At 43.1% G+C, this 11,280-nt stretch overlaps 1 protein-coding gene across 1 annotated transcript; it reads right to left on the reverse strand.

Moving 5' to 3' along the window:
- Positions 1-1,104: 1,104 nt before the first annotated feature.
- Positions 1,105-10,957, reverse strand: LOC134447038 (DNA damage-binding protein 2-like). The gene is made up of 11 exons (XM_063196323.1): positions 10,822-10,957; positions 10,622-10,710; positions 9,832-10,023; positions 9,502-9,665; positions 8,982-9,081; positions 8,145-8,322; positions 3,696-3,841; positions 2,803-2,949; positions 1,957-2,054; positions 1,682-1,727; positions 1,105-1,531 (listed from the first exon to the last, which is right to left on the reverse strand). The coding sequence occupies exons 1-10, from the start codon at positions 10,955-10,957 to the stop codon at positions 1,724-1,726; spliced, it is 1,254 nt and encodes a 417-aa protein (XP_063052393.1). The 3' UTR covers positions 1,105-1,531; positions 1,682-1,723.
- Between the last annotated feature and the right edge of the window lie 323 nt (positions 10,958-11,280).

An 11,280-nucleotide genomic window follows, 5' to 3' on the forward strand; every position in this document is an offset into this window, starting at 1 on the left:
GTCTTTGGTGTGGTACTCTGGCTCCACAAAAGCAGACCAGCAGGCACTCCAGCGTGTGGTAAAAACAGCACAGAGAATCACTGGGACACCTCTCCCAGAGATAGGTACAATCTACACCACACGCTGTCTACGAAGAGTGCAAAACATCTTGCAAGACTGTCACCACCCTGCTTACCACCTGTTCCAACTGCTTCCCTCAGGCAGAAGATACAGGTCATTACAGGCACGAACTACAAGACTTTCTAATAGCCTGTACCCTGAAGCCATTAGACTGCTTAATTCTAGTGCTCTTAGGTCTCTGGACTGGTGTTCTGTTTTTTTCCTTTTAAGGGATGGCACTTAGGCCTACTGTAACATCCTATTGATTTTGTGTATTCATACAGTACATGTGTGCATACATGTGTGCATACGTGTGTGTGTGTGTGTGTGTGTGTGTGTGTGTGTGTGTGTGTGTGTGTGTGTGTGTGTGTGTGTGTGTGTGTGTTGTGTGCACCTTAAAAAAATATCAACAGCACTGGGTTATTAACTTTGAATTGTGGGGAGAGGATCACATTTTTTTATTTTACTGTTTTTGATTTACTTGATTAATTTGTTAATACTCATATTATTACTATTATTTACTTTAATTTATTATACTTCATGATATACTTCATGAATTTAGACTTTATTTGACTACTTCTTTTTGGTTACTTCTATAGGCCTACTTCAAACTACGCAGTGTTGTTGCTCCACCCACAATTTCGTTGACTTCATTGACAATGACAATAAACTCCTTGAATCTTGAATCTTGAATCAAAAGTTTGGGAAATCTGTATCCTGCTTTTATCCCACTTGATGCCATAGTGCCATTATTTCATGAAAATCTACTACTGCTACTGTATGCCATTCTTTTTCAATCTCTACAACTTCTGCATTTTCTTTAGCCGGATAAACCAGCCTAAATGTGAGACTGGATGTGTAATTTTTTTCTTACTAGGCTACATTTTCTTGACAGTGTTCTAACCCTTTTTTGGAAATAGGTCGCATTTTTTAACACTGGAAATGACCTCACATATCCCATACAATGATTGAAAAGACCAAAGCACAATTTGAGAATCAGAGCATGATTTTTATTCACATAATTTAATTCACAAACTTTGTGGTTGGGGGTTGCAAAACACATATTGCAAAATGTCGTAATAGCGAACAGAATCACAATGTCCTTGCCATGGTCTTTGCATGAACAGCAGACCTACTGTAACCACAGCATTCTTACCAGTTATCCCATTGACCCATAGACTGACATTGACCACAATAAAATAAGCACAGGTAAAAAAAAGGTCAAAAAACCTTGAAGATAGCAGATCCAACTTCTCCATCATTAGCATTTTTCTGTCTATATGTTGGTTGGTATATCACCCACTAACTTGGAAGATATAAGGCATGGTAACATGGTGTGTTTTGTTGGACGCTTCAAGGAGTTGCAAATGGCCAGCGGTTCACTCCCGTCCATTCCTTAGTAGTCACCTGGTCCAGGCCTGGATATTACAACCTGCAATGTTTTACCGGTTTAAAATAATGTCAATGATATTCATTTAAATGAAATCAGGCATTTTTTTAAAAAGTGATGTACTGTACGTATATGTGTGCACGTAGTATGTTTATGTTTTGTAATATGGTCATACACAGTTACAGTACATACCCACTCCTGAAGCCAGTGCATCTCCAAGGTGGTTGAAGATATTCAGCTGATAAGGAGGGACATGATAGTGTCAGTTTAGGCTATTTGTTTTGCACTACGCATGCAAACTCCACTGTAGACATGACCACTCTAGTTAGTTTCATGGCTACCACTGTAGTTACAGTATGCCGTGTATGTGGACAAAAACATGGGACAACATTCTGATAAACTGCTGGAGATTGCACTTAAAGCAGCACTCCACTATTTGTAGAACCCCTCCAATTAAATAACTTTACCTGGCTACTGTTCTTCTACTGTAGCTGTTCTCCAAGTGTGGTGATATTATCCCTGTTTGACACTGGGCCTGTCCGCTCACCGCTGATGGGAGGGGTGTCTGATGTAGGGAGAGTTCCATGTTTCCATGGTGTTTTTACAGGCATTACGCGTATACATATGGTGTGATTAGCTGACTGATCGCTGCTGCTGTCAAAATTCAAAAATACTGAACATCTTGGCAGAGGCAACACCAGTGGAATTTCAAAGACATCAGTCATGGGGAATAGAAATACAATGGATATTAAAGAGATTCATTCAAGCCTGCATGAGAACCCAAGGCCACTTGAAGAATATGAGATTCTGAGATTACATAAATCCCAACACTTTTGCTGGGCTTTTCTTGTCTTCATTAGACAAGACAGTTTCAGGGGAGACAGGAAAGAAATGGCAGAGAGACAGGGGAGGTACGATCGGAAAACAGCCTTGAGCTGGAATCGAACCCCGGTCTCTGGCCTAACAGTCAGTGCCCTCACCATTAGGGCCATGGCCAGGGCCAGGGCCTCAGTTTACCCTGACTATCTGGTGTGCATGCAAACTGGAAACAATGCATACTGCCTTTGGCAAGTGGATGACGGATCATCCAACACTGTACTTCACACAAAACTTGACTTCATATTAATCCGGCTTTGACACACCGTCACACAACAATTTAGGATCTCATCAGTCTTTTTCCCCTCTATTTGAGTAGAGATATGGGGCTGTGGCTGTAGACCCTGGTGAACTTCCTGACTGGCAGGCAACTTTGCCTGACATAAGAACCACGGTTATATCGTCTTTCTGTTTCAGAATGACACACATTCACTTACAGATTTGGTTCCCTTTCCTCCTGGGTCTAGCACTTGGTGTAGCAGCTCTCCGGTGTTGGGATCCAAGATGTCTACTGATCCGACGTTTATGGAGCCAGCTCCATTCCGGCCAGATACTATAAGATCATAAAATGGATGCCAGGTTGCCTGCGAAGAAAAAAAAGTCTTTATGTGTAAGCAACTGGACTCCTCTAATTTTTTAAAAACCTTTTTACCTTTTAAAATTGGATAATATGACCTGGATGAATGAGACTCTTTACTGACACCATGTAACTGTAACATGAATGCACCGTTATAAGAGTGTATTCTATAAACACTTGAGATATCATCTCTTCCTTTGCATCCTGCAATCTCTGGGAAGAAAAGTGGCATTCTCACTACATTCAGTTAAACCTTACAACGAAATCACATGTAAAACGAAACATTGAGGGCAAGCAGTTAATGTATTAACCATAAGGACTAGATTCCAGCCAACAAGGGGGATAAAGGGAGAAAGTGTAGCCTAGTAAATTAGCCCCACCCGCCAGCGGGCAAAATTATTTTTGCATGCGAGTGGGTCTAGCCTCAATGCCCCAATGCCCTGAATCTGGCAGACCAATCACAACGCAGGAGATTTGTTTTGAATCTTTGGATGCAAAGCGGACAGGATTTTGAGGGAGTGGTGACAAAGCGTTGGCCAATAGGCAGACACGGTTTGAGAAACAACAAGTTATTCCCATCAACAATCTTCCGATGTGACATAGATCGGGGCCAGACTAAATATTTACACTTAATCTCACATTTGCCAGGCTAGAGAAAGTGGCTTTGTCTGTGTCAAAAATGTTTTCTGGCACCATGCTGGTTTGTATGTAGTTTACTAGGCTAATTGGTCATATCTTGTGATTGGCTCTCACCTTGATGGGTGTAGTGTTCTGAAAATGCGTGTGAGGATGGTGAATGACACGCTCTGGCTTCGACCAATCAGATGAGGCGTACAGCCTTATCTCATCACAGTGGTCTGTGGTCAAGAGCTTTGAGCCGTCCATTGGTCGGAAACAAGCTGTGAGGTCAGATCAGATAGGAAACTGCATTAATGAAGGATATGTTTTAACACTACAAAAACACAAGACTAAAGCTAAGTTTACATTCATTTATTTCCCCATATCATCGTGTCGGCATCTTGCAGACTATTTGCGTTTACAAACAAAGTTTCTGTTCTCTCAATAAAAAGATACTCTGTTAACAAAGAAATGCTAATTGGCTGATTCGCTAACTGTGCTAGCTGGAGAGATTACTATGATACCAGCCCAGCGAATCAGGGAAGAGCATGTCATAGTGATGTTTCCCAACCAGGACGAGTAGGTACTGTAGAGCTAATGGTGCATTCCCCAGCGATGGGAGATGGGATGTTTCTGACCTCCTATTTGCTGAAATGCATTGGAACGCCTGTTGAAGCAGAATGTTCAAGTCGCGAGCTGGGGCAAAATCGAAGCAGACCGACCTCCTCCCATTGACAATCATGATGTCATCACAGCAATGACAGCGCACAGTGTTAGGAATAGTTTATGTTGCACATTACTCAGCAATCATCATTCTATGGCCAAATAGACTTGATTTGGACAGGTTAACAGTTGCAAAACTGCCCGTGAACCTTTCTAAGGTGTAGTTATTGGCATTGCCTCTTTCAAAGATGAAATGCGGCTAAATGAATGTTGTTTACACCTCAATGTTTACATTGCTGGCATCTTTGAGAAGTGGATACCGGTATGTATTTTTGTCCCTCCATGTTTGTAGTTTGGTTGACGCTTTCAAGTGGGAGGTTGCTGACTCCTGGTTGCATATTGGGAACCTCCTATCTCTGGGGAATGCATCATTCGTGCTGCATACCCTCGTATCTCGCCGTTAACAACTGCTAAAATTATTGTATGTGAATGCTTACGTGGGCTACGGCGTCTTTGAATCCTTCCACCTATGAAGTCGTATTCCAGTATTTTAATGTAAATGGACAGTGCATTTGCGATAGAAACGATATACAGTGCCCTCCATAATTATTGGCACCCCTGGTTGAGATGTGTTAAAAGCCTTAAAGATGGCCTCTCAACGTAATTTAATTAATATTGCCGTGTTCCCAATTGTTATTGAATGTGTTACGCGTTGGTCCTGTTTTAAAAAACGTTCTGGTTGCTTTGTTTCAAGACGTTTTTGCAAGCTGGCAAGGTGGCTTGTGGAGAAACGAGAGAGTGTTCCGTGTTTCTCGTGGAAATGCGTCTCTGATTGGCTCACTCCTCCTGCTCTCGAAGAAACGCGTCTCTGATTGGCTCAGTCCTCCAGTTCTGGGAGAGAATGTAATGGGAAACAGAGTCGCCACTTCTCCGGGTGGTACTGCACTATAGGGGCGCCAACGGAGGCGTGCAGGCTCCATTCAGGGCTGTGCTCTTTCGACAGCGACCCCTAGGCGAGCTGCAGGCACGGAGCAACCAGAGTGAGCCGGCTTTATGTATGAGGCTTTGTGCTGTGTGTGTACCTGAGAGTAGCAATCAGCTGGTGGCTAAGCTAAGCTATGTTTCGGGCCACCAGACGTTGCTTGTTTTGAAAACAAGCAGAAAAAAATTACTCGACATGTTTTTAGATAAATGGGTCGATATAAACCTTTGTGGGCAACGCCTTCTTTCGACGTGACGAAACACAGAAAGGCTTTCGTGATTCGCTCGTTTCTCTGCATTATTTATGTAAATTGGGAAACACCGGGAAACACAGCCAGGAGAGTTGACGCACCGCTATGAGAGCCTTGCAAGTGAGTTTAACTTGGGGTGACCGTCCGATCTTCGAAAGGAGTGAGTAAAACTGAGTTTTATCGGAAGTTGGCCTTTAAAATAAATTCAGTCTTTATTGCAGAAGAATACTGTCACACTGAAAATGTTAGGAAAATGTAGCCTTCAACTCAAATGAATTGTAGGAAAATAAAAAAATCCCTGACTAAAAAATAATTATTTTTCATTAAATCACCTGTTCCACAATTATTGGCACCCTTAACAATTCACAGGAAATAAATATAATTGAAGCATTTCTGTCATTTCTACAGTAGTTTACAAAGTTTACCAGAGTATGTAGGAACATTTAATTAGTAATTCATCACTTCCTGTTTCCCTGGGGTATAAATATGATGTGACACCGAGGCCATGTCTCTTATCCACTCTTAAACATGGGAAAGACAAAGGAACACAGCATACAAGTGAGGCAGATGTGCGCCGACCTTCACAGGTCAGGCAGAGGCTACAAGAAGATTGCCACTCAACTGCAGCTGCATATCCACTGTGAGAGGAATAATTAAGAAGTTCAAAACAACTGGAACAGTGGTAAACAAGCCTGGACGAGGACCCAAGTTTATTTTGCCACCACGCACAGTGAGGAGGATGGTAAGAGAAATCAAAAGATCTCCTAAGCTCACTGTTACAGAATTACAACAAATGGTAGCATCCTGGGGTCACAAAGTCTGCAAATCAACCATCAGGCTCTGTCTACACGCCAACAAGCTGTTTGGGAGGCATGCACGGAGAAAACCTTTCCTCACCCACAATCACAAACGCAAACTTCTGGAGTTCGCCAAGCGGTATTGGGGCTTCAACTGGGACCGTGTGCTTTGGTCAGATGAGACCAAGATTGAGCTTTTTGGCAACAAACACTCTAAGTGGGTCTGGCGTGCCACGAAAAATGTGCATGCTGAAAAGCACCTCATACCCACTGTGAAGTATGGGGGTGGGTCAGTGATGCTGTGGGGCTGTTTCGCTTCCAAAGGCCCTGGGAAGCTTGTTAGGGTGCATGGCATCATGAATGCTTTGAAATACCAGGACATTTAAATGAAAATCTGTTGCCCCTCTGCCCGAAAGCTGAAGATGGGTCGTCACTGGGTCTTTTCAGCAAGACAATGACCCTAAACATATGGCCAAATCTACACAGAAATGGTTAACCAGACACAAAATCAAGCTCCTCCCATGGCCATCTCAGTCCCCAGACCTCAACCCCATTGAGAACCTGTGGGTGAGCTGAAGAGGAGAGTACAGAGGAGAGGACCCAGGTCTCTGGATGATTTAGAGAGATTCTGCAAAGAGGAATGGCTGAAGATCCCTCTTTCTGTCTTTTCCCATCTTGTGAAACATTATAGGAGAAGATTAGATGCTGTTTTGTTGGCAAAAGGGGGTTGTACAAAATATTAACAACAGGGGTGCTAATAATTGTGACACACATTATTTGATGTCAAATAATTATTTCTTTATGTGGGATTTTTTCCCCACTGAATAAATGCACTTGTATTGAAGGTTGGATTTTTCTCTTTTTTTCCATTAAGGTCCCATATTATTTAGAGAAAAATAATAATAATTGGAAGCTAAAAAACACATCTCAACCAGGGGTGCCAATAATTATGGAGGGCACTGTAGAAACACAATAATATAAGCTAGACCTGAAAGTCAATATTTTATAGGCAGGTATATCAGAAGCCTTGACTGTAACTAACGAGCAAAAAAATTGTTCTTAAGTCCCGAAAACTTCACATCTTACCCTGCAGGAGCATTTGCATTGATTGCAATAGAGATTTATGTCTTCTTGAGATTCTTGTATTTTTCTCTCTCTCTCCCTCTTTCTCTACAAGTCTGGGGCCACATTAGACCATCTGGCAAGCAGCATACGGCCCCAGGGCCTTATGTTTGACACCCCTGGCCTATAGACCACTTTGCTGTTTGTAAACAGACATGACGTAATTTGGCTGCGTGTGCATCGTTGGAGCAGAATCGACAATGCACCGTTCATTTGTAAACAAACTAGCCAGGTGTTTTCTCCGAAATAAGAAAACGGATTGTCACGATAACTTCAGATATGAAGTGGGCGCCACAGACACAGGCATTCCTGATGTCCTCAGTCCTGTTGGTACGTTTAACTCATTGTAACCACAAACATCTCCTATCCCTCTGGAACAGCCTCTTCCCTCTCGGAATAGCATAAGTGTACGTTTCTGAAGCTCTATTTTTTTTTACCAATGTACACGTTTCAGGACGGCAGGTCTTCTCTCTTTAGGGTCTGCACTGTGACAGTCTGTCTGTTTGTGTGTGTCTGTGTTTACAGCCGGTTTACATACAGCCTCCCCACTCCCTATTTTACCCATGCCTGCAGTTCACCTAGGGGCACTGTCGAGAGAGCACAGCCCATTCATTCTGCACTCCTCCGTTGGTGCTCCTAGAGTGCAGTTGCCACCTGGAGGCATGTGGAGTCTCTCGTAAGACCCTTAAAACCTCTCTGGTGTGTTTGACTCAACAATGCGTAAGCAGTCAGTGATAACGTGAATTCTGAATGGGTCAATAGTTCCTCACCAGAGTTGACTGGCTTCTTGTGCGCCATCTCCTGCAGGCAGCTCGTCTGGTCTTTGAGGTGTCTCAGGTCCCATAGCTTGACTGTGCAGTCCAAGGATGCTGTGGCCAGCAGCCAACCACAATGGCAATTAAACTCTGCATGTGTCACTTTGGCGTCATGTAGCTTGTTGCTGAATATCTAGGTACACGTGGAAAAAATAGAAGTCAAACACAGCCAAATGTTTTTATTTTATTTTATGAAAACACATCATATGGCCAAAAAACAGGTCAAATGTATTACTCATGTATTATAGTTATGATGTGTCTACACATGTTGATCACAAGAGAACTTTCAGCTCTCACTGTTCAGTTATGTAGTAAATTTATTATTTTGGCCGGACCACCTTGCCTGGTTAGCACCAGACCTAATGACAATTGAGATATGGTCTGGAGACCTGCCAACTGGAAATCCCGTAGAGGGTGTGTGGTCGACGACGGCTGTTTATTGGGCGTTACAAATGTGTATCGTTTGGCATATGTAGCCATAACCAAACATTATACTGTAGTTCTATCTGTATCAGTTGTATCTATTCAAACAAACGGCCTTTCCATGCCTCCCTGCTCTCTGATTGGAGAGAGACTGAGACCATTATCTGGTACCCTTGCTGAGGGTAGAATCCATGCTGTTTTTTTTTAGATCAGAACGATTGTGCAAGGCAGCATGGGATTTCTCAGGCTACTGACCACCCGGTATATATTGGGATATAGCGGGATACATCACTGTCGGTCAGGCATTACTGCATACGCCCAGCTTTCTTTCACAAATGACCAAACACTAAAGCAACGATTTTCCCTCACCTTGTGGCCATCGAAACCTAGAAGTGCAAGTCGCCCAGTGTTGCTCCCTATCACCAACATTCGCTGGCTGGCAGACACATCCACACAGCAGTACCAGGGCCTGGACAAAGAAAAAATAATCAGGAGGATTATGTTGATTTCCAATGTAAAGAAATTGTTGAAATGCTGATCTATTTTCCAATCTTGCAAATATAATATGATTATGATATGATAAACATTGACATGCTTATGTATCCATCAACTGTAGTTCAGAGGCATTTGTTACTTCACCCTCTCAACTGAGATTCCCATAAGTGAGAATGATTGTGCAAATAGAAATCTAAAAATCAGCATTTATCAAACTAATACAGGCTTTGCAGTTCACAAATAAGCCCCTCTCCACAGGCAAAAACATTCAAATTGGTAGCTCTAATTTTACTCGAGCCCGGGGTGCTTTCTACAAGTTACATAGTACAGTATATTGCCGTACTTGCTTCACGGACTCAAGGTCCAAATAGTATACACAAAAACATCGTCTCACCAAACATTGTGGTCATCGTGACCGCCGTCCTGAGCCCTGAAAAGGGTCAAACAGGGGAGATCCTCAAAGCTCTGCAAGGCCAGCGTACCGTCGTATGAAGTGACATAGCATCTGGATGAATCTGATGGACAGAACTTCAGCCCACCGACGACACACCTCCGCTTCTGTCAGCACACAAATACAAAATGTGGACTCTCCACCATGTACAGTACATCAACACAAAGACACATTTCACACTTTCCACATATACAAATTAAATTCCATTTTCACATATAATCTGAAATGTTCAACTTCGCTATATGCACATATAATAAACACACCGTCACTGACCCCATTCAGAAAGGCCATCGGTATGGGCTCCTCATAGTCCCACAGCATCATGGCTCCCCCATTGGAGCCGGCAGCCAGCACTGTGGGCTGTGTGGGGTGCCATTCGAGGCAGGTGACCCGGCTGGTGAAGGAGCTGAATGCCCTGTGGACCATGCAGGAGGCCAGGGAGCGCACAAATGACATCTGGAGACTCTGTGTGAGAAACGGTGAGAGATGAGCTTAGTGAGCAAACTGCAGTTTGAAAAAACTTCCCCCAGTAATACACAAGGAGGGAGTAGAGACACCTTCAACAGCTACAGACATCCCAATGTCCAAAAACTAATTTCAGGGAAAGGTTTATCATAATTTTGCTGACTAGACAAATCAGCACGCTCTCTGTCAAGCATTCGCCCTGAATGAAAACTCGTTCTGAATAGCCCTCGCTTTGAACAGGCACAGGTGCACAGTTTACACAAAAACACAGCCTCTTCTTCTCTCTCTCTCTTGTAACCTGTGCAATCTAATAGAGGCACCAGTTACCATCATGCCTGCACTTTCAATCGCATTGTCCATAAAAAAATCAGGGATTTTCTTTATCCGACTTGCAGGCACCAGTGAGCAATTTGCAATATCAGGGAGACTCCCTGAACTTCAGGGAGACTTGGGATGTCTCCAACCATGTCAGGAATATTATCATTGCTGAGCTGACAGGCAGAACATGGGTTTAGTTTGAGAACCATAAAATGACCACACTATACATCACTTATAAATTGCCCAACCCAGAGAATGTTACCTGGCTGATTAGGCCTACCTGTCGTAGATGGGAGTTCACGTTATATCCAAGGGAGGTCTTGTAGAAGTAGTGCAAGACGCTTCCATGACTTGGCGGCTTAGCTTTTTCTGAGGTCGAGGGGATAGATCATTAGCTGCCATCAGACATGCAGTCGTGCACTATTGACCACACACAAACGGTGGCTTAAACAGTTTAATAATAATAATAACAAGATATACCTGAAACGTTATTGTCCTCTGCAACGTTCTCCTTTTTAGAGGACGATGCACGTCGTTTCCTTCTCGTCTCCACACTGTTGGATGAGATAGAAGAGTTATTGTCTTCCCAGGGGTGCACCCAGTAGTGCACCCTCATTGTACCCACGTCTCATGGTATGCATGGGTGTTTCATCAAAGTTCAAAAAACCCTTTGTCTATGAATACTATTTGCCTAGGAGGGTGACAGACAGGCATAGGCATACATGAATGGTGGTAACAACAAATACATTCTACATCTGCCAATAAACAAACACCATCATTCAACTCACATGGCTCAGTTTGACGACTCAGGGTCTCCTCAACTTGGCGCCACTCTCTTTCTGTACTGACAGTAGATTGTACAAATATGCTACGCACATATGTCCACGTATGTATGTTTAAGGGGTTCTTTTGGGTTAGGGCTACCTTATCCACGTATTA

This window comes from Engraulis encrasicolus, chromosome 4 (assembly GCF_034702125.1).
Source record: "Engraulis encrasicolus isolate BLACKSEA-1 chromosome 4, IST_EnEncr_1.0, whole genome shotgun sequence".
Lineage (NCBI taxonomy): Eukaryota > Metazoa > Chordata > Actinopteri > Clupeiformes > Engraulidae > Engraulis > Engraulis encrasicolus.

Excerpts from the sequence above, each read along its gene's own strand:
- LOC134447038 (XM_063196323.1), bottom strand. The coding sequence starts at position 10,957 with ATGAGGGTGCACTACTGGGTGCACCCCTGGGAAGACAATAACTCTTCT. Across the intron at positions 2,950-3,695 it reads AGAACACTACACCCATCAAG|GCAACCTGGCATCCATTTTA; the intron begins GTGAGAGCCAAT and ends TTTTCTTCGCAG. Across the intron at positions 2,055-2,802 it reads GAGGAAAGGGAACCAAATCT|ACACCCCTCCCATCAGCGGT; the intron begins GTAAGTGAATGT and ends TCCCTACATCAG.